At 49.4% G+C, this 23,159-nt stretch overlaps 2 protein-coding genes across 2 annotated transcripts in view; both read right to left on the reverse strand.

Annotated features, from left to right (window-relative positions):
• Positions 1-23,159, reverse strand: part of CSMD2 (CUB and Sushi multiple domains 2) — a 290,617-nt gene that overhangs the window by 85,849 nt on the left and 181,609 nt on the right. The window contains 6 exon segments of the mRNA XM_063419131.1: positions 4,523-4,711; positions 7,573-7,788; positions 11,184-11,300; positions 13,679-13,867; positions 15,145-15,332; positions 16,496-16,634. Of these exon segments, the coding sequence (XP_063275201.1) occupies positions 4,523-4,711; positions 7,573-7,788; positions 11,184-11,300; positions 13,679-13,867; positions 15,145-15,332; positions 16,496-16,634 (1,038 nt within the window).
• LOC134561818 (CUB and sushi domain-containing protein 2-like) lies at positions 20,267-22,699 on the reverse strand. Its single transcript, XM_063419130.1, has 2 exons — positions 22,109-22,699; positions 20,267-20,874 (listed from the first exon to the last, which is right to left on the reverse strand). The coding sequence occupies exons 1-2, from the start codon at positions 22,140-22,142 to the stop codon at positions 20,675-20,677; spliced, it is 234 nt and encodes a 77-aa protein (XP_063275200.1). The 5' UTR covers positions 22,143-22,699; the 3' UTR covers positions 20,267-20,674.

Genomic DNA, 23,159 nt, shown 5'->3' on the forward strand with positions numbered 1-23,159 from the left:
CATTTTGTGCCCATTTTGTGCCCATTTTTTGCCCATTTTGGGTCCATTTTGTGCCCATTTTATGCCCATTTTGGGTCCATTTTGTGCCCATTTTGTGCCCATTTTTTGCCCATTTGGGGTCCATTTTGGGTCCATTTCGTGCCCATTTTTTGCCCACTTTGTGTCCATTTTGGGTCCATTTTGTGTCCATTTTGTGCCCATTTTGTGCCCATTTTTGTGCCCATTTTGTGCCCATTTTGTGCCCATTTTTGTGCCCATTTTTTGCCCACTTTGTGTCCATTTTGGGTCCATTTTGTGTCCATTTTGTGCCCATTTTGTGCCTATTTTGTGCCCATTTTGTGCCCATTTTGGGTCCACCTTGGGTGCAGCCCTGGCCAGGCTCTTGTCCTGCCCAAGGTGGATCCTTAAAGGCTTTTAATAAATCTCTGCTTTATTCTCCAGCTCTGCCCAGTCTCTGTTCCAGCTCAGCCTTCCCAAGGTCATCACTACAACCTGTGGGCTGTCCACATTTGCCTGGCCAGGCTCCTCTCCTCCTTCAGAACCTGCGTAAATGGGAATTTGTGGGGAATTTGTGGGGAATTTGTGGTGATTCTGTGGGGATTTTGGGGGATCTGTGGTGAATCTTGAGGGATTTGTGGTGATTTTGTGGGCAAACAAAATCTGTGGGGAATCTGGGTGAATTTGAGTGAATGTGTGGGGGAATCTGGGAAATCTGTGTAAATGTAAATCTGTGTGAATCTCTGAAATCTGTGGGGATCTGTGTAAAATCAGTATAAATCTGGGTTAATCTGTGGGAAATCTGTGTAAATGTAAATCTGTGTTAACCTCTGTGAAATCTGTGAAATCTGAATAAATCTGTGTGAATCTGTGTAACATCAGTATAAATCTATGTGAATCTGTGTAAATGTAAATCTGTGTGGATCTCTGTGGGAAATCTCTACAAATCTGTGTGAATCTCTGAAATCTGTGGGGATCTGTGTGAATTTGGTATAAATCTGTATAAAATCTGTGTGAATCTGTGTAAAATCAGTGTAAATCTGGGTTAATCTGTGGGGAATCTGTGTAAATGTAAATCTGTGTGGACCTCTGTGAAATCTGTGGGCAATCTCTATAAATCTGTGTGAATCTGTGTAAAATTCGTATAAATCTGTGTGAATTTGTATAAATCTGTGTGAATCTGTCTAAATCTGTGTAAAGTCTGTATAAATTTGTGCGAATTTGTACAAATCTGTGTGAATCTGTAAAATTGGTATAAATCTCTATGAATTTGTATAAATCTGTGTAAAATCGGTATAAATCTGTGTGAATCTGTATAAATCTGTGTAAAATCTGTATAAATCTATGTGAATATGTATAAATCTGTGCGAATTTGTATAAAATTGGTAGAAATCTGTGTGAATCTGTATAAATCTATATAAATCTGTGTAAAATCGGTATAAATCTGTGTAAAATCTGTATAAATTCATGCAAGTTTGGATAAATCGGTGTAAAATCTGTATAAATTAGTGCAGATCTGTATAAATCTGTGTGAATCTGTATAAATCTGTGTAAAATCTGTATAAATCTGTGTAAAATCAGTATAAATCTGTGTGAATCTGTGTAAAATCAGTATAAATCTGTATAAATCTGTGCAAATTTGTACAAATCCATGCAGCCCTGCCTCAGAACAACCCCACGCCGAGGATTTGCTGCTCCTCCTGCTGAGCTCCCACTCTCACAGCCCTGAGTCACTGTTTTCCCAGCCTGTTTACCCTGCAGGAATTTCTGCTGTCAAACACTGCCTGCTCCTCTGGGGCTGTGCTGGGGACACGCAGGGCTGGGGACACGCAGGGATGGGGACAGACACTCCAAAGTCACCTCAGAGGAATTTTTGGGATCAATCTGGTGGCCCTGAGTCCCCACAGCTCTGGGGATGAGGGAGCTGTGCCAGGGGCTCTGCTGCCCCTCCAGGGAAGGGTTCAGCAAGGAGGAGGCTGCAGATGCACCCAGAGGAGGCATTTTGGAGGTGACTTGGTCCTCTGCTCTTGCCAGGATGAAAAGAAGGATTTTGGCACAGAATTTTGTCCCCTGGGGACATCTCAGGGAGCTGTCCTGGCCAGAGGAACAAAAACCACTCTCAGCTCTCCCCAGACCATCTCTGGGACAGAAGCTGAACACACAGTGTCTGGAAAAGCAATTAAATCTCCTGTGATCTTAATGAGCCAGTCTCCCGTTCCCATCCCCGCCCAGGCAGATCTGAGGGGGCGGTGGGGACACTGTGACAGAGCTGTCACCCTGCCACACAGCCCCGGGCCACCAGCCCTGAGCTTGCCCTGTTATGATAAACCCAAACTGTCAAATCCGAGCCAGGAACAGCAGGCAGGGTGTCCACTTAGTGCTGCTGTCTGAGGCTCGAGTTTAGAGCTCTGTAAATGATTTTTATTTTGATTTTCATTCCCCCGATGAGCTTTCTCTGATTGTTATCCCTGCCCCAGCAGGGTGAGGCCTCAGAGCCCCACAGGCTGGGGAGGCAGCAGCTGGCTCTGGGGGACAGCTCTGCCCTGCCATGGCCCTCAGAGGTCACCCAGGGCTCAGGACAATCTCCTGGGCAGCTCTGGCCACCAGGTGAGATCCAGAGGAACCCCTCGGGCTCCGGGTGAGCAGAGCTGGGAATAATTTCCTATTGAAATTCTACACCAAAATAAATGTGCCACCTTTTTCCCAAGGCCTGGAGCATCCTCCTTCCTCCCAAATTTGTGTCCCTGTTGTGTCCCCCTCCCCACGCCTGCCAAGAGCAGCAGCCAGGAGCCAGCTCCGTGCTGCAGAGCAATCCTTCCCCTCCTCTGAGCTGGCATTTATCGATTTATAAATATATAATATATAATATAAATATAAATATTTATAAATATATAATATATTTGGGCCAATAACAGCCAGAGGGGCTAAAAAGAGACCTGCAGTGGCCAGGAAGGGAGAGGGGTAAAAAATGTGTGGAGACAAAGGAGAGGTCAAAGCCAGGGGGTTTCCCAGACACATCCATGACAAGGTGGGATCTGCCTGGATGTGGAGATCCCAGCACTCTGTAATTCCAGGGGGAGCACCTCAAACCCGGGGCTGGCTGGCAGGAGCTGCCCCGGAAGGGAGGAGCAGCTCTGCCATCACTGGGGCACGAGGGGCTTCGGGGGAAGTGTCACCTCCTGGGGACGTGGCACCCATCCCAGGGCTGTCACCCATCCCAGGGCTGTCATCCATCCCAGGAATGTCACCCATCCATCCCAGGAATGTCACTTATCCATCCCATGGGTGTCACCCATCCACCCCAGGGCTGTCACCCATCCCAGGGCTGTCACCCATCCATTCCAGGGCTGCTCCCATCCACCCCAGGGCTGTCACCCATCCCAGGGCTGTCACCCATCCATCCCAGGAATGTCACTTATCCATCCCATGGGTGTTACCCATCAATCCCAGGAAATATCATCCATCCCGGGGCTGTCACCCATCCCAGGGCTGTCACCCATCCATCCCAGGGCTGCTCCCATCCACCCCAGGGGTGTCACCTGTCCCAGGGATGTCACCCATCCATCCCAGGAATGTCACTTATCCATCCCAGGGGTGTCACCCATCCACTCCAGAGGTGCTCCCATCCACCCTGGGGGTGCTCCCATGCATCCCAGGGGTACTCCCATCCAGCCCAGGGGCTGTCACCCATCCCAGGGGTGTCCCCATCCATTCCAGAGGTGTCACCTATCCCAGGGGTGTCACCCATCCATTCCAGAGGTGTCACCTATCCCAGGGGTGTCACCCATCTACCCCAGGGGTGTCCCCATCTATCCCAGGGGTGTCCCCATCTATCCCAGGGGTGTCACCTATCCCAGGGGTGTCACCCATCCATCCAGGGGTGTCCCCATCCATCCCAGGGGATGTCACCCATTCTTCCCAGGAAGGTCACTTATCCATCCCATAGGTGTCACCCATCCACCCCAGGGGTGTCACCCATGCCAGGGGTGCTCCCATCCACCTCAGGGATGTCACGCATCCACCCCAGGGGTGCTCCCATCCACCCCAGGGGTGTCACCATCCACCCCAGGGTTGCTCCCATCCATCCCAGGGGTCTCCCATCCACCCCAGGGCTGTCACCCACCCCAGGAGTGTCACCCATCCCAAGGGTGTCACCCATCCCAAGGGTGTCACCCATCCACCCCAGGGCTGTCACCCACCCCAGGAGTGTCACCCATCCCAAGGGTGTCACCCATCCCAAGGGTGTCACCCATCCACCCCAGGGCTGTCACCCACCCCAGGAGTGTCACCCACCCCAGGGCTGTCACCCATTCATCCCAGGAATGCCACTTATCCATCCCATAGGTGTCACCCATCCACCCCAGGGCTGTCACCCACCCACCCCAGGGCTGTCACCCACCCCAGGGCTGTCACCCACCCCAGGGCTGTCACCCACCCCAGGGGTGTCACCCCTCCATCCCTGCCCACCTGGGCAGTGCAGCACGGCGGGAGCAGCCAAGCAGAAGGAAAGCACATGACCACCTACCAACACACCTTGGCAGAGGCGCACTCCACACGCGCCGTCTCCCGCCCAGGCAGGTGATGCGGCCCGCGCCCTCCAGCCGGTAGCCCGGGAAGCACGAGAAGCTCAGCACGTCCCCCACGCCGAACTGCAGCCCCTTCCTGATGCTGTAGGCCGGCACCTCGGGCTCGTCACACGGCTCCAGGTCGTATTCTGGAGGGGGGAAAGGGATTTTATGGGATGGCAGGCTTTGGGTTCTGTCCTGCCCGGAGAGGACATGAGAACTGAAGGGAGCTCTGAGCCTGAATCCAGTGAACCCATGAGGATGGAATCCTGTTTGAGCCATGAAAACCCACCTGGATTTCACTCCCAAGCTAAAACTCAGGGGTTCTGTCCTCCCTGGAGAGGACACAAGGATGGAATGAAACTCTGAGCCTGGATCCAGCTGCAGTGAATCCATGAGGATGGAATCCTGTTTGAGCCATGAAAACCAACCTGGATTTCACCCCCAACCTAAAACTCAGGGGTTCTGTCCTCCTTGGGAAGGACACGAGGATGTAAAGGAGCTCTGAGCTTGGATCCAGTGAATCCATGAGGATGGAATCCTCTTTGAGTCATGAAAACCCCCCTGGATTTCACCCTCAACCTAAAACTCAGGGGTTCTGTCCTCCCTGGAGAGGACACAAGGACTGAAGAGAGCTCAGAGCCTGGATCCAGTGAATCCATGAGGATGGAATCTTTTTTGAGCCACAAAAACCCACCTGGATTTGACCCCCTGGATTTGACCTCCCACCTGCAGCTCATGGGTTCAGCTCTCCCTGGAGAGAACATGAGGATCCAAGGAAGCTCTGAGCCTGGATCCAGTGAACCCATGAGGATGCAATCTTTTTTGAGCCATGAAAACCAACTTGGATTTCCCATGAATTCCACCTGGATTTCCCATGAATTCTACCTGGATTTCCCACGAATTCCACCTGGATTTCCCATGAATTCCACCTGGATTTCCCACGAATTCCATCTGGATTTCACACGAATTCCACCTGGATTTCCCATGAATTCCACCTGGATTTCACACGAATTCCACCTGGATTTCCCATGAATTCCACCTGGATTTCCCACGAATTCCACCTGGATTTCCCATGAATTCCACCTGGATTTCCCACGAATTCCACCTGGATTTCCCACGAATTCCACCTGGATTTCCCATGAATTCCACCTGGATTTCCCACGAATTCCACCTGGATTTCCCATGAATTCCACCTGGATTTCACCCCCAACCTGCAGCTCTCCCCCAGCACATGGATCCCAACCACCTCCAAAGGCCCCGGGTCCCAGTGCCTGTCACAGTGACACCGGTGGGGACAGGAATTTGTCACTGTCCCTCTGCTGCAGCCCAGTGAGGATGGATTGATCCAGGTGGGATCTCTGCTGCCTCTCCATTTCTCATCCTGGAAATGGATGGTCCTGCCCTGGGAATGCAGGAGGGCTCCAAAGCTCCAAGAAAGGTCACGTAGGATTTTGGCCAACAGCCAAATTCACATCTCTCACCCCAAACCAGCTTGTGGAAAAACTCTTTTGAGGCTGTTTCTGGAAAAATCTCCAAGTCCAAAGCCTGTACATTAACATATATATATGTAAAGGAAGCTAAAAATAGAACTGACTCCCGTTTTTGCTTTCCAAGATAGGAAAGAAGCCTTGAAATACACTGAAAATGAGAGTTATAATTAGAGGCGAGCTTTTGAAAGGCAAAAAGCCATTTTCCCCTCATCAAAATGGGAGTTAATTGGAAATTTTCTGACTGGTTTCCACATTCAAATCCCTGACTTCAGAGGCCAGGAACAAAGGCACTGGGAACCAGGTTTCAGCTGCATCTATGGCAACAGCTCTGCCCGTCAGGGAGGGTGCCAGACCAAACTCCACAGGAAAAATGGGAATTTCTCTCCTTGCCCGGGTGCTGAAGTGGCAGCTCAGGGCTGGGAAGGACACGGGGACAGGGACAGAGCAGCAGGAGGGCAGTGAAGCTCCTGTCCTTCCCTGGGTGTGGCAGGGAAGGGCTCCAGGGGCACTGAGATTCCCTGGAATGGGAGAACTTGGGAGCCATTTGGAGGAGCCCAGCCCAGAGGACACAGACACCTCGTGCCCTTCACCCAGACACTGCCACGAGCTGCCCTGCACTGCCACGTGTCCCTTTTTGGGTCCCTCTCCAAGTCCCCACGCCCCTTCTGACCGACAGCTGCTGAAAATGAGGATTTCCTCGGAAAAATCTGCGTTTTGGATCACCACAGCCACTCAAAGCCACCGTCACCGTGATGGGAGAGCAAGAACAGCTCGGCAGGGAGTGCTGGAAGTTCTCTGGGTGGGAATTGTTCCCCTCAGCCTCCTCCTGACTGCCGGAGGCAGGAAAATGTGGATCCAGCAGGAAGGGGCTCCCGACTGGTACCACGGCAGAGCAGGGAATGGAGGAGCTTGAAGGACCCTCCCAAGATAAATCATTGGCAGGAAAGTGGGAAGGGAAGGAAGGAAGGGAAGAAGGGAGGGAAAGGAGAAGGAAAGGGACAGAAGGAAGAAAGGAAGGGAAAGAAGGAAGGAAAGGAAAGAAAGGAGGGAGGGAAAGGAAGGGAAAGGAGGGAGGAAAGGGAAAAGGAAGGAAGGGAAGGAAGGAAGGGAGGGAGAGAAGGAAGGAAGGGAAAGAAAGGAGGGAAAGAAAGGAGGGAGGAAGGGACAGAAGAAAGGACAGAAGAAGGAAGGACAGAAGGAAGGACAGAAGAAGGAAGGACAGAAGGAAGGACAGAAGGAAGGGACAGAAGAAGGAAGGGACAGAAGGAAGGACAGAAGGAAAGGACAGAGAAGGAAGGGACAGAAGGAAGGGACAGAAGGAAGGGACAGAAGGAAGGGACAGAAGGAAGGGACAGAAGGAAGGGACAGAAGGAAGGGACAGAAGGAAGGGACAGAAGGAAGGGACAGAAGGAAGGACAGAAGAAGAAAGGGACAGAAGGAAGGACAGAAGGAAAGGACAGAGAAGGAATGGACAGAGAAGGAAGGGACAGAAGGAAGCCCGTGGGCAGTGTTCTCACCCGAGAAGGTGATGTTGAAGCCCTCGTAGGACATGGAGAAGTCGGAGATGAAGCGGATCTGGGCCGAGAAGTTCCCGAAGAGGCCGGCGCTGAGCGGGGCCGGCAGCCGGGACCCCGTCAGCTGCTTCAGGGGCTGGGCAAAGCTGGAGTTCTCGGTGATCAGCAGGTAATCGTGGCCGTTCTCCAGGTGGAACGTGTGGAAGGTGAAGAACACACCTGCAGGGAGGGGGAAAACCACGGCTGGGGTCATCCCACGGCGTTCCCAGTGCCCGGCGTTCCCCTGCCAGCAGCAGGGGGAGAATCCCACTGGAATGGTGGGGTTTGTTATGTTGGAAAGGAAATAAATAAAAACCCTGAAGCCTGGGTGTGGTAGAAGGCCCTGGGAATGCTGGATTCCTGTGTACTTGTCAGGGATGTCAGGGGTGACAGGGGTGACAGGGGTGACAGGGGTGACAGGGGTGACAGGGGTGACAGGGGTGACAGGGGTGACAGGGGTGTCAGGGATGTCAGGGGTGACAGGAGTGACAGGGGTGACAGGGATGTCAGGGGTGACAGGGGTGTCAGGGGTGACAGGGGTGTCAGGGGTGACAGGGATGTCAGGGGTGACAGGAGTGACAGGGGTGACAGGGGTGACAGGGGTGACAGGGGTGACAGGGGTGTCAGGGGTGTCAGGGGTGACAGGAGTGACAGGGGTGACAGGAGTGACAGGGGTGACAGGGATGTCAGGGGTGACAGGGATGTCAGGGGTGTCAGGGGTGACAGGGATGTCAGGGGTGACAGGGATGTCAGGGGTGACAGGGGTGACAGGGGTGACAGGGGTGACAGGGATGTCAGGGGTGACGGGGGTGACGGGGTGACAGGGATGTCAGGGGTGACAGGGGTGACAGGGGTGACAGGGATGTCAGGGGTGACAGGGATGTCAGGGGTGTCAGGGGTGACAGGAGTGACAGGGGTGACAGGGATGTCAGGGGTGACAGGGGTGACAGGGATGTCAGGGGTGACAGGGATGACAGGGGTGACAGGGGTGACAGGGGTGTCAGGGGTGACAGGGGTGACAGGGGTGACAGGGGTGACAGGGATGTCAGGGGTGACAGGGGTGACAGGGGTGACAGGGGTGACAGGGATGTCAGGGGTGACAGGGGTACAGGGGTGACACACGCTCGCCCCAGGGACAGAGCGAGGCTGAGGGGGCAGCCCAGGGGAGCCTTTTGTTATAAAAGTGTTTGGTTTAAAATGGACAGAAAGAGCAGCAAGGCTGGAGCTGGGAGGGCTGGAAAACAATTCCAGAAGGAATTCCTGCCTAGAAAAACAGGATTTAAACCCAGTCTCAAGGTCAGGGAGGCTTTTCCAGAAGTGTGTCAGTGATACTGCTGCAAGGACCTTCCCATGGAGGGCTGAATTAGAGAATCATGGAATGATTTGGGTGGAAATGACCTCAAAAATTATCTTTTTCCATTTCCTTTACCATAGGAAGGGACACCTTCCCCCAGGACCAGCTTGATCCAAGAAAAACCCCACTTTTATTCCCCTTTTCTTGCCCAAAATAAACCCCACAACAGCTCCAGCCACGGAAATCCCGGCCAAACACAGCAAAACTATTTTGCCTCTTCCTCCCAAATTCAATTTGAACGATCTGAAACATTTGGGGAGAAGGCTGTGACCTTGCTGCATTTGTAAATGAGCCAGAGAGGAGAAATGGATTACTTAAAGTCCCCTTCACACCTCCAGACACACAATGGGAAGCACTTCAGGCTCCTGCAGGAGCCTCCAGCAAGGTGATTTTTCATGCTGGAATTCAAACACCATTAGAGACACTTTATTCTCTGGAAAATAATTCCAGCTCGGAAATAACATAATAATATTAAAAAAAAAAAAAAATCAACAAAAAAAGGCAGTGAGAGAGCAGAGCCAGGCAGGATCTGAGCTCAGGAACTCTGTCACAGCATTGTCACAGCGACTTAACAAGGCAAGGAGGTGCCAACAATAAAAAACCTCTTTGCATTTAGATGGATTTTTCCATCCCGGCTCTTGGAGCATCCAGGGCAGGCTCCTGTGTGGGGTTGGGATTTATCCAGCTCAGAACCCCTCTGGAGAGACCCAGGGATGGAAATTGGGCTTTGGGAGGGATCCCTGCTTGGCCTGAGCAGGTTATTTTGTTTAACCCATTTGAATTTCCCAGAACACAGCATCCCAAAGAAACTGCAGGAAAGCTGGAAATGAAGCCCAGGGGAAGAGCCTCCTCCTCACTGCCCATTCCCTGGTAATTTCTGGAGGTCAGGGAAAGCTCTGGAGATCCAATATCCGACCCCACGGCATCAAATTCCAGCTGAAAATTCCATTTATCCCTGGCTCTCTCTTCCTGAGGGTTTCCTGCTCACACGGAGCTCTTCCCCTCCAAGAAGTGAAGGTCAGAGAGGCTGGAAACCAAGAAGGAGCTTTTCCCATGGGATTGGGAATGAGGGAATTTGGGATCATCCCAACCTTTGTCCCTCTGCAGGACCTCACTGCCCTTCAGTGTCCCAGAAGGATTTTTGTGATCCAAAGCTTGGCACTGACCTTGATAATTCCTCCTTTATATCCATTTTTAGTCTCATCCCTCCCCCCCGCAAAATTCCACAAAAGCAGGAAACTTCCAAGAGTTTCCAAATGTTTGTTATTCCCACCAGAAGCAGAAAACAGAAATAGATCTGACCTGAAAACCGGGATGTGGGGAATGCAGAATGACTTCAGTTCTCCCCTGACAGCAAATTTATACCCTCAGCTTTACCAAACCCAGCTTAAGGGACAGAAATAACATCACCCTTCTGGAATCAGCACAGGAATAATTCAGTTATCCTGGAGAACATGCACAAATCCCAAGTTTTTAAAGGTAAAAACTCCAAGCAGAGGGCACGAGGCTCCTCCAGCACTGAAGGGCTGTGGAACTGTAGCAAAAAGGGCCAATTATAAACTCATTTTAAAGGATTTGTGACCACTTAAACCTTTGCTCTGGTCTGCAATTTACTGTGGCACAGAACATCCCTGCAAACACAAGGTTGGGCTTTTATTTTTTATTTTTTCCCCCCAATTCTCTGCAGAAGAAACAGCAAAACAAATTAGAGGGGAAAGAAATCACTTTGAAGCGGTGAGATTAAAAATAATGGTCTCTCTTTAGGCATTTAAATACCTTTAAAATTAAGCTGCTTTTAAACAGCCTGGGAGTCCATCAAGTGCTACAGGACAATAATTGCTGGGGCAATTCCAGGACTCGTGCGTTGGCCGTGTGGGAGATATTCCCAAAAAACCTCGTGGGGAAGGAGCTGAACACCTCCATAAATCCCTCAGGAGGGGCAAATCCCTTTCTGTGACACCAACAGGATGCAGGGAATGATTTTCAGGATATCTGGAGCTGTATCCATCCACATCCTGACCTTCAAGATGAGCCCACAAAGGTGGAACAGGAGATAACACAAAGCTCTGTCTGATGATGAGGATTTTCCCTTTTCCACTTTAAAAGGATGAAGAGGTGACACCAAAACCCTCTGGATCTTATCCAGGGCCAACGGGATCATCATTCCTGAGAGGAACTCCTGGATCCCACAGGGAGAAGTTTCTCTCCCAAGGGGTCTCACCTTTCCCGTGGGATGTTTCTATCGTCCACGTGCAGTTCAAGTTGTTGGGATAGAAATCAGGGAAGCCTGGGGAGAGGATGGTGCCACTGGAGCCACGGATGTAGCCCCCACAGAGAGCTGAAAACACAAAAAAAACAAAGGAAGTTCAATAATCCAGGATCTTGCACAAGCTGGGAGGAAAAAGGAAAAGCAAAACCCAACGCAGGAAAATCAAATCCAACAGAAGACACTGATCAACCCAAACCAAATCAACCCAAATTGGGTCAAAATCCATCAAAATACACGGATTATCCCACCAAAATCTACCAAAATCTATTGATTAAACACCTCTGAGAGCTGCTTCTTTGGCAGCGAAAAGGAGAGAAAGAGTTCAGTAATCCAGATCCAAATCTTCCACAAGCTGGGAGGAAAAAGGAAAACCAAAACCCAGCACAGGAAAATCCAGCAGAAGACACTGATCAACCCAAACTAAATCAATCCAAATTGGGTCAAAATCCATCAAAATACATGGATTGTCCCACCAAAATCCACCAAAATCTATTGATGAACACCCCTGGGGGCTTTCCAGCTGCTGCTGGAATTAAAAAGGAGGAAGAGTTGAGTAATCCAGAATCTTCCACAAGCTGGGAGGAAAAAGGAAAACCAAAACCCAACACAGGAAAATCCAGCAGAAGACACTGATCTACCCAAACCAAATCAACCCAAACTGGGTCAAAAATCCATCAAAATACAAGGATTGTCCCACCAAAATCTACCAAAATCTATTGAGTAAACGCCCCTGGGGGCTTAAATTAAAAAGGAAAATTAAAAAGGAAATTAAATTAAAAAGGAAAGAGTTGAGTAATCCAGAATCTTTCACAAGCTGGGAGGAAAAAAGAAACGCAGGAAAATCCAACAGAGGCTGATCAACCTAAACTCAAACCAAATTGGGTTTTGTTGGTCAGAATCCAACAAAATACATGGACTGACCCACCAAAATCCACCAAAATCTATTGATTAAACACCTCTGGGGGCTTTCCAGCTGCTGCTTTGGCAGCAAAAAGGAGAGAAAGAGTTCAGGAATCCAGAATCTTTCACAAGCTGGGAGGAAAGAGGAAACACAGGAAAAACCAACAGAGGCTGATCAACCCAAACCAAATCAACCCAAATTGGGTCAAAATCCATCAAAATACACGGATTGTCCCACCAAAATCTCCTGAAATCTGTTGATTAAACGCCCCCAGGAGTTCTCCAGCCACTCCTTAGGCAGCAAAAAGAAGAGAGAGAGTTCAGTAACCCAGATTCAAATCTTCCACAAGCTGGGAGGAAAAAAAGAAAACCAAAACCCAACACAGGAAAATCCAACACCAAACCCAATCAACCCAAACTGGGTCAAAATTCATCAAAATACACGGATTGTCCCACCAAAATCTACTGAGATCTATTGATTGAAGACCCCTGGGGGCTTTCCAGCTGCTGCTTTGGCAGCGAAAAGGAGAGAAAGAGTTCAGGAATCCAGAATCTTCCACAAGCTGGGAGGAAAATCCAACAGAGACCAATCAACCCAAACCAAATCAACCCGAACTGGGTCAAAATCCATCAAAATACACAGACTGTCCCACCAAAATCTCCTGAAATCTGTTGATTAAACACTCCCAGGAGCTCTCCAGCTGCTCCTTTGGCAGCAAAAAGGAGAGAGTTCAGTAATCCAGAATCTTTCACCAGCTGGGAAGAAAAAAGGAAACGCAAGAACATCCAACAGATGCTGATCAACCCAAACCAAATCAACCCAAACTGGGTCAAAATCCATGGATTGTTCCACCAAAATCATTGAGTAAATTCCCCTGGGGGCTTTCCAGCTGCTGCTTTGGCAGCGAAAAGGAAAGTGTTGGGTAATCCAGAATCTTGCACAAGCTGGGAGGAAAAAGGAAACACAGGAAAAACCAACAGAGGCTGATCAACCCAAACCCAATCAACCCAAATTGGGTCAAAATCCATCAAAATACACGGATTGTCCCACCAAAATCTCCTGAAATCTGTTGATTAAACACCCCCAGGAGCTCTCCAGCCACTGCTTTGGCAGCGAAAAGGAGTGAAAGAGTTCAGTAACCCAGATTCAAATCTTCCACAAGCTGGGAGGAAAAAAGAAAACCAACACTGAACACAGGAAAATCCAACACCAAACCCAATCAACCCAAACTGGGTCAAAATTCATCAAAATACACGGATTGTCCCACCAAAATCTCCTGAAATCTGTTGATTAAACACTCCCAGGAGCTCTCCAGCTGCTCCTTTGGCAGCAAAAAGGAGAGAGTTCAGTAATCCAGAATCTTTCACCAGCTGGGAAGAAAAAAGGAAACGCAAGAACATCCAACAGATGCTGATCAACCCAAACCAAATCAACCCAAACTGGGTCAAAATCCATGGATTGTTCCACCAAAATCATTGAGTAAATTCCCCTGGGGGCTTTCCAGCCCCTCCTTGGCAGCAGAGCAGGGCGGGCAGGGGCTGCTCACCCTCGCAGCTGGGCAGGGGCCGGCTCCACTGGAAGTTGGGCTCGCACTCCAGGGCCTCGCCGTGGCTCAGGGTGTAGCCGGGGTCGCAGCTGAACGTCACCAGAGCTCCCACGTAGAAGTCGTGGCCGTGGCGCTGCCCGTTCACAGGGATGCCCGGGTCCAGGCAGTGGTCGGACTGCAGCTTCACGGCTGGGGACACGGCAGGGTCACTGCCCCGGGACAGCCCCGGGGGCTCCCAGGGCCTGGGGGGATCCACAGAGGGAGAGGGAAAGGGGGGGGGGTCTCCAAGGGAGAGGAGGGAGAGAGGGGAATCGTCAAAGTGAGGAGGAAAGGGAGAGGGAAATCCCAAAAGTGAGAGGATGGAGAGAGGAAAAGCCTCAAAGTGAGAGGAGGAAAGGGAGAGAGCGAAATCTCAAAAGTGAGAGGGGGAAAGGGAGAGGATGGACAGAGGAAAAGCCTCAAAGTGAGAGGAGGAAAAGGAAAGAGAGGAAAATCTCAAAAGTGAGAGGAGGAAAATCCCAAAAGTGAGAGGAGGAAAGGGAGAGAGGAAAATCTCAAAAGTGAGAGGAGGAAAGGGAGAGGATGGACAGAGGAAAAGCCTCAAAGTGAGAGGAGGAAAAGGAAAGAGAGGAAAATCTCAAAAGTGAGAGGAGGAAAATCCCAAAAGTGAGAGGAGGAAAGGGAGAGAGAGAAATTCCAAAAGTGAGAGGAGGAAAGGGAGAAGGAAATCCTCAAGGTGAGAGGATAGAGAGAGGAAAATCCTCAAAGTGAGAGGAGGAAAGGGAGAGAGAGAAATTCCAAAAGTGAGAGGAGGAAAGGGAGAGAGAGAAATTCCAAAAGTGAGAGGAGGAAAGGGAGAGAGAGAAATTCCAAAAGTGAGAGGAGGAAAGGGAGAGAGAGAAATTCCAAAAGTGAGAGGAGGAAAGGGAGAGGATGGAGAGAGGAAAATCCTCAAAGTGAGAGGGGGAAAGGGAGAGAGGAAAATCTCAAAAGTGAGAGGAGGAAAATCCCAAAAGTGAGAGGAGGAAAGGGAGAGGAAAATCCTCAAAGTGAGAGGAGGAAAGGGAGAGGGAAATCCTCAAAGTGAGAGGAGGAAAGGGAGAGGGAAATCCTCAAAGTGAGAGGATTGACAGAGGAAAATCATCAAAGTGAGAGGAGGAAAGGGAGAGAGGAAAATCCCAAAAGTGAGAGGATAGAGAGAGGAAAATTATCAAAGTGAGAGGAGGAAAGGGAGAGAGGACCCCACTGCCTGTAGGTTTTAAGTTCCCTTCCACTGTGGGATCCCAGGAAAAGCAGGAAAGCAGCAGCTTCCCCCCTGCCCAGCCCTTGAGCAGAGTGAGTGCCTGGCACAGGGGGGAAAAGAGACTCAGGGGCACCCCAACCGAGGCCGTGGTGCTGCTGGGACCCGGGCAATTCCAGAGAATTCCAGAGAATTCCAGGGAATTCTGTGCCCAGCGTGCCCTTACTCTCGTATCGGATCTGGAAGCCGACGTCGGAGTGGCTCTTGTCCGTGGTGAAGAGCAGGTAGAGGTGGTTGCTGGTGCTGATCAGGAACTGGGGCACCTGCGTGCCGTCGTAGACGCCGATGAGCGGCGACGAGTACGAGCGGCCATCCCGCACCTCCAGCGTGTCGTAATTCACCTCTGTCTTGAACCTGCAGGGGACAGCGGGGCACTGAGACCCCCAGCACTGCTGCTGCCGCTTGATTTAGGTCCTGGAAGCTCCACGGGGGCAGGGGCGGGTCCTGGCTGCTGCCTGAGGGTCTCACTGAGGGCACCTCGCACGGGGTTTGGGGTTTTTTTGGGATGCTGACCCCCACCAGGCTGGGCAGCTTCTCCAGCCCGAAAATGTTGCCCAGGTGTTGAGGCAGCAAATGGAACAGGGCTGAAAGAGCCATGGAGCCCCAAATGTCACAGCAGTGGTGGCAGTGGTGGCACTGGTGGCAGTGGTGGCAGTGGCAGCTCCTCTCTGCCCTCTGGAGAGAGCACTGCCAGAGATTCCTGGATTTCCAGGAATAATAATATTATATTGGATAATAATAATAATAATAATAATGATAATAATAATAATAATAATAATATCCAATATAATAGTAATATTAAATTGGGTAATAATAGTAATAATAATAATTATAATACTAATAATAAAAAATAAAAATAATATCCAGTACAATAGTAATATTATATTGGATAATAATAATAATAATAATAATAATATCCAATATAATAGTAATATTAAATTGGGTAATAATAGTAATAATAATAATTATAATACTAATAATAAAAAATAAAAATAATATCCAGTATAATAGTAATATTATATTGGGTAATAATAATAATAATAATAATAATAATAATCCAATACAATAATAGTATTATATTGGACAATCCAATTTTCAGGATATCTGGACCTACCTCCATCTCCATCCTTGTGCCTCCTGAACAAGCCCTGCCACACAGGCAGCCCCAGGGCCAGCAGAGCACAGCCCTCCTCTGGCAGGAAATCCAAGGAAAGCCAAAAAACCTCAGCATTCCGTGCTGCTCCCCCCACCCAAGGAACACGGGGGAGCTCAGCCCCCCAAAAAGTGTCTAAAACACCCCTGAAAATGAGCAGGGGGGTTCAGACAGAACCATTCCCACCTCTCCTTCCCCAGTGCTGGGTGAGCTTTAACTCCCTGCCAGCAGCTCACAAATTAAAAAGGGGAGAGGGGAGAAGCTCAGAGCTGGACACGACGGGGAGCAGCTCATCCCCTTCCCTTTGGAATCACCAAATCCACCCAAATCCAGGGAATTTGGGGTTCCCCGTGGAGGTGAGCACCTGTCAAAGGTGATCTTGATGGGGTAGCCAGGCTGGGCCTCGATGACCCAGGCACAGCTCAGGGAGTCCTTGTAGAAGCCAGGCCAGCCCGGGGACAGGATGGTTCCGCTGGGGGACGTCAGGTGGCCCCCACAGGGTGCTGGGGACACAAAAAAAGGACAAAAAGCACAGAATTATCCCGTCTAGAAAAGATCTGCAGGCTCATCCAGCCCAGCACTGCCAATGCCACCGCTAAAGCACCGCTGAGTGCCACACCTTTGAAAGTGGGGGGACAAAATGTCACAGAGCTGCAGCACCCAGAGGTGTCCCCAGCCCTGAAACCCCTTCCCTGCACTTCTGTCCCCTCCACGAGTTAAAAATCACCAGAGCCAGATGGAAAGCCAACATGAACTGCTCAGAAATTGCCTTTTCAGCTCCAAACGCAGCCGCTGCGCCCCTGGGAGCCGGCAGGGCCGACCTTGGGCCCGGCTCGGAGGGGACGGGGTGTAAAATAATGATTGGATATAAAAGCAGAGCAAACTGCAAGGTCACTCGGCATTTCAGGTGCCAGAAAAATCTCTCCCAGCCCTGCTAATTGAGTCATGGCTTTGCTACCACCAGGGACAGCCCCAGAGCAGGGCATTAATTCCACGCCGTGGTCCCCAGTGCCACCAGCAGCAGCTGTAGGCGCTTTATTGCATTTTTTTTCTGGGTCTGAAGGCCCAGAGGCACAAAAATCCCACAGCCCTCGGGGAAAAAAACCTGCCAAAAAAACCTGCAGGTTTTGTCCTCCAAGGAGTGACCCAGGGCCAGCCCCAATGTCACCCTGGAGGTGCCCCAAAATGTGCCAGCCCCAGCCCCAAAGCTCCCCCGCTGCTCGGAAGGGTGGCAGAAAAAAAAGTCTGAAAGTCATTTGATCTCAGCTGGCTCCAAAGCAATTATTTTTCCTTTCTGCCCCAAAGCTGCATCCTCTCCTGTCAGGATTTCCACCCTTTTCTCTGTCTCCTTCGTTCCCATTAATTTTTTTCAAGTGCTGAGCAGGACTTTAGATCTCTGGGCTTTTCTCCTTGCTTAAAAAGGGTAATTAAAATGTCCAGACTGAAGGGCGAGTCAAAGAAATCACCAGAGTGATCAGGAGGAGAAGGCAGAGGGTTATCAAATATAAAAGTTGATTAAAAGTGTATTATTTAATGAATGCTTCCCTTCCATACTTAAAAATATGTAAATTTAAAGGCTTTGAAAGTAATAGAAGCCCTGAATTAAACCTATGTTTTGTCAGGAGCAAAATTATGTAAGAATAGAAAAAGTCCAGCTTCTTATTCTATAAAAGACAATTGATTTCTTCCTCCAGCCCCAAAGACAATGGCCAGGATCTGCTGCTCAGACAACGCAGGGCCAATTACTCCAATTATTTCTCAGTATTCCAGGGCTGTTTCTCAAGAGCTCGGCACTTGTTATTGAAATTGCTGCAAATACCAGAGCAAGGCATCACTTCCCTGAGAGCACAGGGCACAGGAAGAGTTTCAGTCCTAATGAGCTCCTTCTTCACTTCTCTTTTCCAGAGGAGAGGCTTGAAAGTCCCAAAAAAAGCTTTGAAATCTGAATTAAAGGCTTTAATTCAGCCCAGCTCCCCTCATGGCTGTTGTGGCCAGGAGATGGAAATGCAGAATTTCTGCCTCTCAGAGCTGCCAGAGCCCAACGACAGAACTTCTGTCATTATAGAAATATCAGATATTTCAGATGCATCAAAAAGCAGGAAAACATCACCCTGGATCTTTCCATCCCCTGTTGTTTCATTCCCTCCCTGGCAGGAGCAGCAGGGAAACTTTGAGTCATCACTAAACCTTTTATTATTATTGTTGTTGTTATTAGAAAAACACCTGTTGTAACAAGAACCGATCATCAAATCATCAAATGAATACAATAAAGATGTTCCCCAGCGCTCATTTCACACCAAAAAACAAAAGGAAAATAAAGCTCAGGAATATTTGAACTGAAACTTCGACTCCTCTGTGCAGACAGCAGCTTCCAAAGGAAAATCCTGGAAGGTGTTGGCTGGACACTGTGGAATGTGAGACCCTGACAGGCAGAACCCTGATTGGGGATCACAAAAAGCGGCAAAATTCACCCCAAAATCTCTGTCCCTGCAGGGAAATGCACCTGGAGGAGAGGAAGAGGAGAGAGGAAGAGAGGAGGAAGAGAGGAGGAAGAGAGGAGGAAGAGAGGAGGAAGAGAGGAGGAAGAGAGGAGGAAGAGAGGAGGAAGAGAGGAGGAAGAGAGGAGGAAGAGAAGAGGAAGAGAAGAGGAAGAGAAGAGGAAGAGAAGAGGAAGAGAAGAGGAAGAGAAGAGGAAGAGAAGAGGAAGAGAAGAGGAAGAGAAGAGGAGGAAGAGAAGAGGAGGAAGAAAAGAGGAAGACAAGGATCTCTCTCCCACCAGGCTGGGAATGTTCATCTGGAGAAGAAAAGCTCCAGGGAGAGCTCCAAGCTCCTTCCAGTGCCTAAAGGGGCTCCAGGGGAGCTGGAGAGGGACTGGGACAAGGGATGGAGGGACAGGACACAGGGAATGGCTTTAAACTGGAAAAGGGAAGATCTGGGGACACTGGGAAGGGATTCCTGGCTGGGAGGGTGGGGAGGAGCTGGGCTGGAATTCTCTGGAATTCCCAGAGAAGCTGTGGCTACCCCTGGATCCCTGGAAGTGTCCAAGGCTGGGTTGGACAGGAGCACACGGGGATGGTGGAAGTGTCCCTGGGATCCCATGGGATCTTGAACACCCAAACCACCCCAAACCAGCCTGGGACTCCCTGTGGGGATTTTCAATGCCCAAACCACCCTAAACCAGCCCAGGACTCCCCTCTGGGATCTTTAACACCCCTCCCACCTTAAACCACCCCAGAACTCCCCGTGGGGATCTTTATTTAATGCCCAAACCATCACAGGACTTCCTTTTTGGGATCTTTAACGCCCCTCCCACCCCAAACCAGCTCAGGACTCCCTGTTGGGATCTTCAATGTCCAAACCAACCCAAACCAGCCCACAACTCTCCGTGGGGTTCTTTAACACCCAAACCACCCCCAAACCAGCCCAGGACTCTCTGTGGGGGATCTTTAATGCCCAAACCACCCTAAGACTCCCTGTTGGGATTTTCAATGTCCAAACCACCCCAAACGACTCTGGGACTCCTCGTGGGGATTTTTAATGCTTAAACCACCCCAAACCAGCCTAGCACTCCCCTTTGGGATCCTTAACACCCCTCCCACCCAAAACCAGCCCGGGACTCCCTGTTGGGATCTTTAACACCCAAACCACCCCAAACCAGCCCACAACTCTCCGTGGGGTTCTTTAATGCCCAAACCAGCCCAGGACTCCCCTTTGGAATATTTAACACCCCTCCCACCCCGAACCAGCCCAGGATTGCCTGTTAGGATTTCTAACACCCCTCTCACCCCAAACCAGCCCGGCACTTCCCGTGGGTATTTTCAATGCCCAAACCACCCCAGAACTCCCTGTTGGAATCTTTAATGCATAAACCACCCTGGGACTCCCTTTTGGGATTTTCAATGCCCAAACCACCCCAAACCAGCCCAGCCCTCCCTGCTGGGATCTTTAATGCCCAAACCACCCCAGGACTCCCCTCTGGGATCTTTAACACCCCTCCCACCTTAAATCACCCCAGAACTCCCTGTGGAGATCTTTATTTAATGCCCAAACCATCACAGGACTCCCTGTTGAGATCTTTAATGCCCAAACCACCCCAGGACTCCCCGTGGGGCTCTCTATCACCCTCCCAGTGTTGGTGGAGGGTTAAAAAATATAATTTCTGGATTGAGTAATGTGTAGGGGGAGGAAAGTAGAGAACGTACAACTGGAACTTGACGCAGCTAGCTTGGAACAAGCGTCAGCTTCTGTAAACAGCTCCATGCTATTGTTTTAACCAAATCAAGTGTGGATCAGGGTAGAAGCGTAGGTATGATTTAAGATAGTAACTAAGGAATAGGATAATCAGTATCTAGGGGTGGGGGTTAGTTAACATGTGTATAATTTAAACTATAAAAATCACGAATCGACTCTGTATCCTTTGGACATCAGATTTGGGTGTATTATCACCCCTGTGTCCCGCGCGCTGGAATAAAGAACCGCATATGATCGCCTTTGTGTAGTTATATGTTTTCCTACGCTAACACCAGCCCTCCCCTCCCAGGGCTCACCCTCGCAGCGCAGCACGGCGTTGTCCCCACACCACGCTGCCCTCCTGCAGCACGCAGGTGACGGTCTCGGCGCCGTGCGTGCGGATGAAGCCGTCGTCGCACAGGAAGGACACGGAGCTGCCCAGCTGCAGGCTGTCCCCAAAGCGCTTCCCGTTCACCGGAACGCCGGGGTCAGGACACTCGTTGTGCCGGAACGCTGCCGGGAGAGGAGAGGGGAAAGGAGAGGAAAAAAGAGGAGGAGAAGGGGAAAAGAGGGGGGAAGAAGAGAAGAGGAAAAGGGGAAAAGAGGGGGAAAGAAGAGAAGAGGAAAAGGGGAAAAGAGGAAAAAAGAGAAGAGGAAAAGGGGAAAAGAGGAAAAAAGAGAAGAGGAAAAGGGGAAAAGAGGAAAAGGGGAAAAGAGGAAAAAAGGAGAAGAGGAAAAGGGGAAAAGAGGAAAAAAGAGAAGAGGAAAAGGGGAAAAGAGGAAAAAAGGAGAAGAGGGAAAAAGGAGAAGAGGAAAAAAGGAGAAGAGGGAAAAAGGAGAAGAGGGAAAAAGGAGAAGAGGAAAAAAGGAGAAGAGGGAAAAAGGAGAAGAGGGAAAAAGGAGAAGAGGGAAAAAGGAGAAGAGGGAAAAAGGAGAAGAGGGAAAAAGGAGAAGAGGAAAAAAGGAGAAGAGGAAAAAAGGAGAAGAGGAAAAAAGAGAGGAGGAGAAGAAAAGAGGAGAAAAGAGAGGAGAAGAAAAGAGGAGAGGAGAAGAAAAGAGGAGAGGAGAAGAAAAGAGGAGAGGAGAAGAAAAGAGGAGAGGAGAAGAAAAGAGGAGAGGAGAAGAAAAGAGGAGAGGAGAAGAAAAGAGGAGAGGAGAAGAAAAGAGGAGAGGAGAGGGAGAGGGAGAGGGAGAGGGAGAGGGAGAGGGAGAGGGAGAGGGAGAGGGAGAGGAAAGGAGAACAGTCAGTGACACGTGTCTGTGTGAGACCAGCCTGTTATTTAGCCCCATGAAGGTTTATCAAGCTCAGCAGCCTCTCAGAAATGGCTTTAAGAATTTATCTAAGAATTTAAGAATATAATAATAAATATAATAGTATAGTATAGTATAGTATAGTATAGTATAGTATAGTATAGTATAGTATAGTATAGTATATATAATAATATATAATATATTTGGGTTATATGTTATGTATTATATGTACATATTACATTATCTATTATTATCTATTATTATATTTTACTATACATTATTATATATAATATGTATTATACATATATAATTATATATGTATATATAGTATATATAATATGTACAATGTATTATATATTTTATATATTATTTATAACATATATGAAATAAATTATAAATAGAAAATAAATTAATATTTATTCTTCAATAAACAGAACTGCTTTTTTTAATCCCCTTTTTAGGCAGCACCCCCCAAACAGAATCCCTCAGTGCTCACTGGTGAAGGTGATGTTGAAGCCCCTCTTCTCCATGGAGTGGTCAGTCTGGAACTCCAGCCTGGCCACGTGGCCACTGCTGGTCAGCGAGGAGGGGATGTGGCTGCCCGAGAAGGTGCCCAGCACGGGGGACTCGGCCGTGCCCCCGTCCTTCACCGCCAGGAAATCGAACTGGGGCTCCACGTCGAAGTCGTTGAAGGCCAGGTGGATCCTGCTCTCGGGGCTGGCGATGATGAGCCACACGCAGTGCAGGCTGCTGCCGTACTCCTCGGGGTAGTTGGGGGACAGCACGGTCCCCGACGGGCTGGTGAAGTTGAAAAAGCAGGAAACTGCAAAGGGAAAGCGATGTCAGCCCCACGCGGCCCTGCCCCAAAAATTCACCCCTCAGGAGGGAGGGCAGGGCTTTGTCTGCAGGGGGAAAAGCGAGCTCCAGGCTGCCAGAGCCCAGGACAGAACCTCTGTCACCACCTGAGTGTCAGACAGGAGGGGAAAACCCCACCCTGGGTCTGCCATTAGTTCCCTTCCGTTCGTTCTTTAATTCCCTCCCTCGCAGGAGCAGCAGGGAAGCTTCTGGTCACCATTAAATCAGAATCTTTTGGTCATCACTGAATCCAAATCTTTTGGTTACCATTAAATCAGAATCTTTTGGTCATCACTAAATCAGATATTTTTTGGTCACCATTAAATCAGAATCTTTTGGTCATCACTAAATCAGAATCTTCTGGTCACCACTGAATCCAAATCTTTTGGTACCATTAAATCAAAAGCTTTTGGTCATCACTAAATCAGATATTTTTTGGTCACCATTAAATCAGAATCTTTTGGTCACCACTGAATCAGAATATTTTAGTCACCATTAAATCAGAATCTTTTGGTCATCACTAAATCAGGACCTTTTGGTCACCACTGAATGCAAATCTTTTGGTCACCATTAAATCAGGATTTTCTGGTCATCACTTAATCAGAACTTTTTGGTCATCACTGAATCAGAATATTTTGGTCATCACTAAATCAGAACTTTTTGGTCATCACTGAATCAGAATATTTTGGTCA

The sequence above is a fragment of the Prinia subflava genome, chromosome 24 (assembly GCF_021018805.1).
Source record: "Prinia subflava isolate CZ2003 ecotype Zambia chromosome 24, Cam_Psub_1.2, whole genome shotgun sequence".
NCBI lineage: Eukaryota > Metazoa > Chordata > Aves > Passeriformes > Cisticolidae > Prinia > Prinia subflava.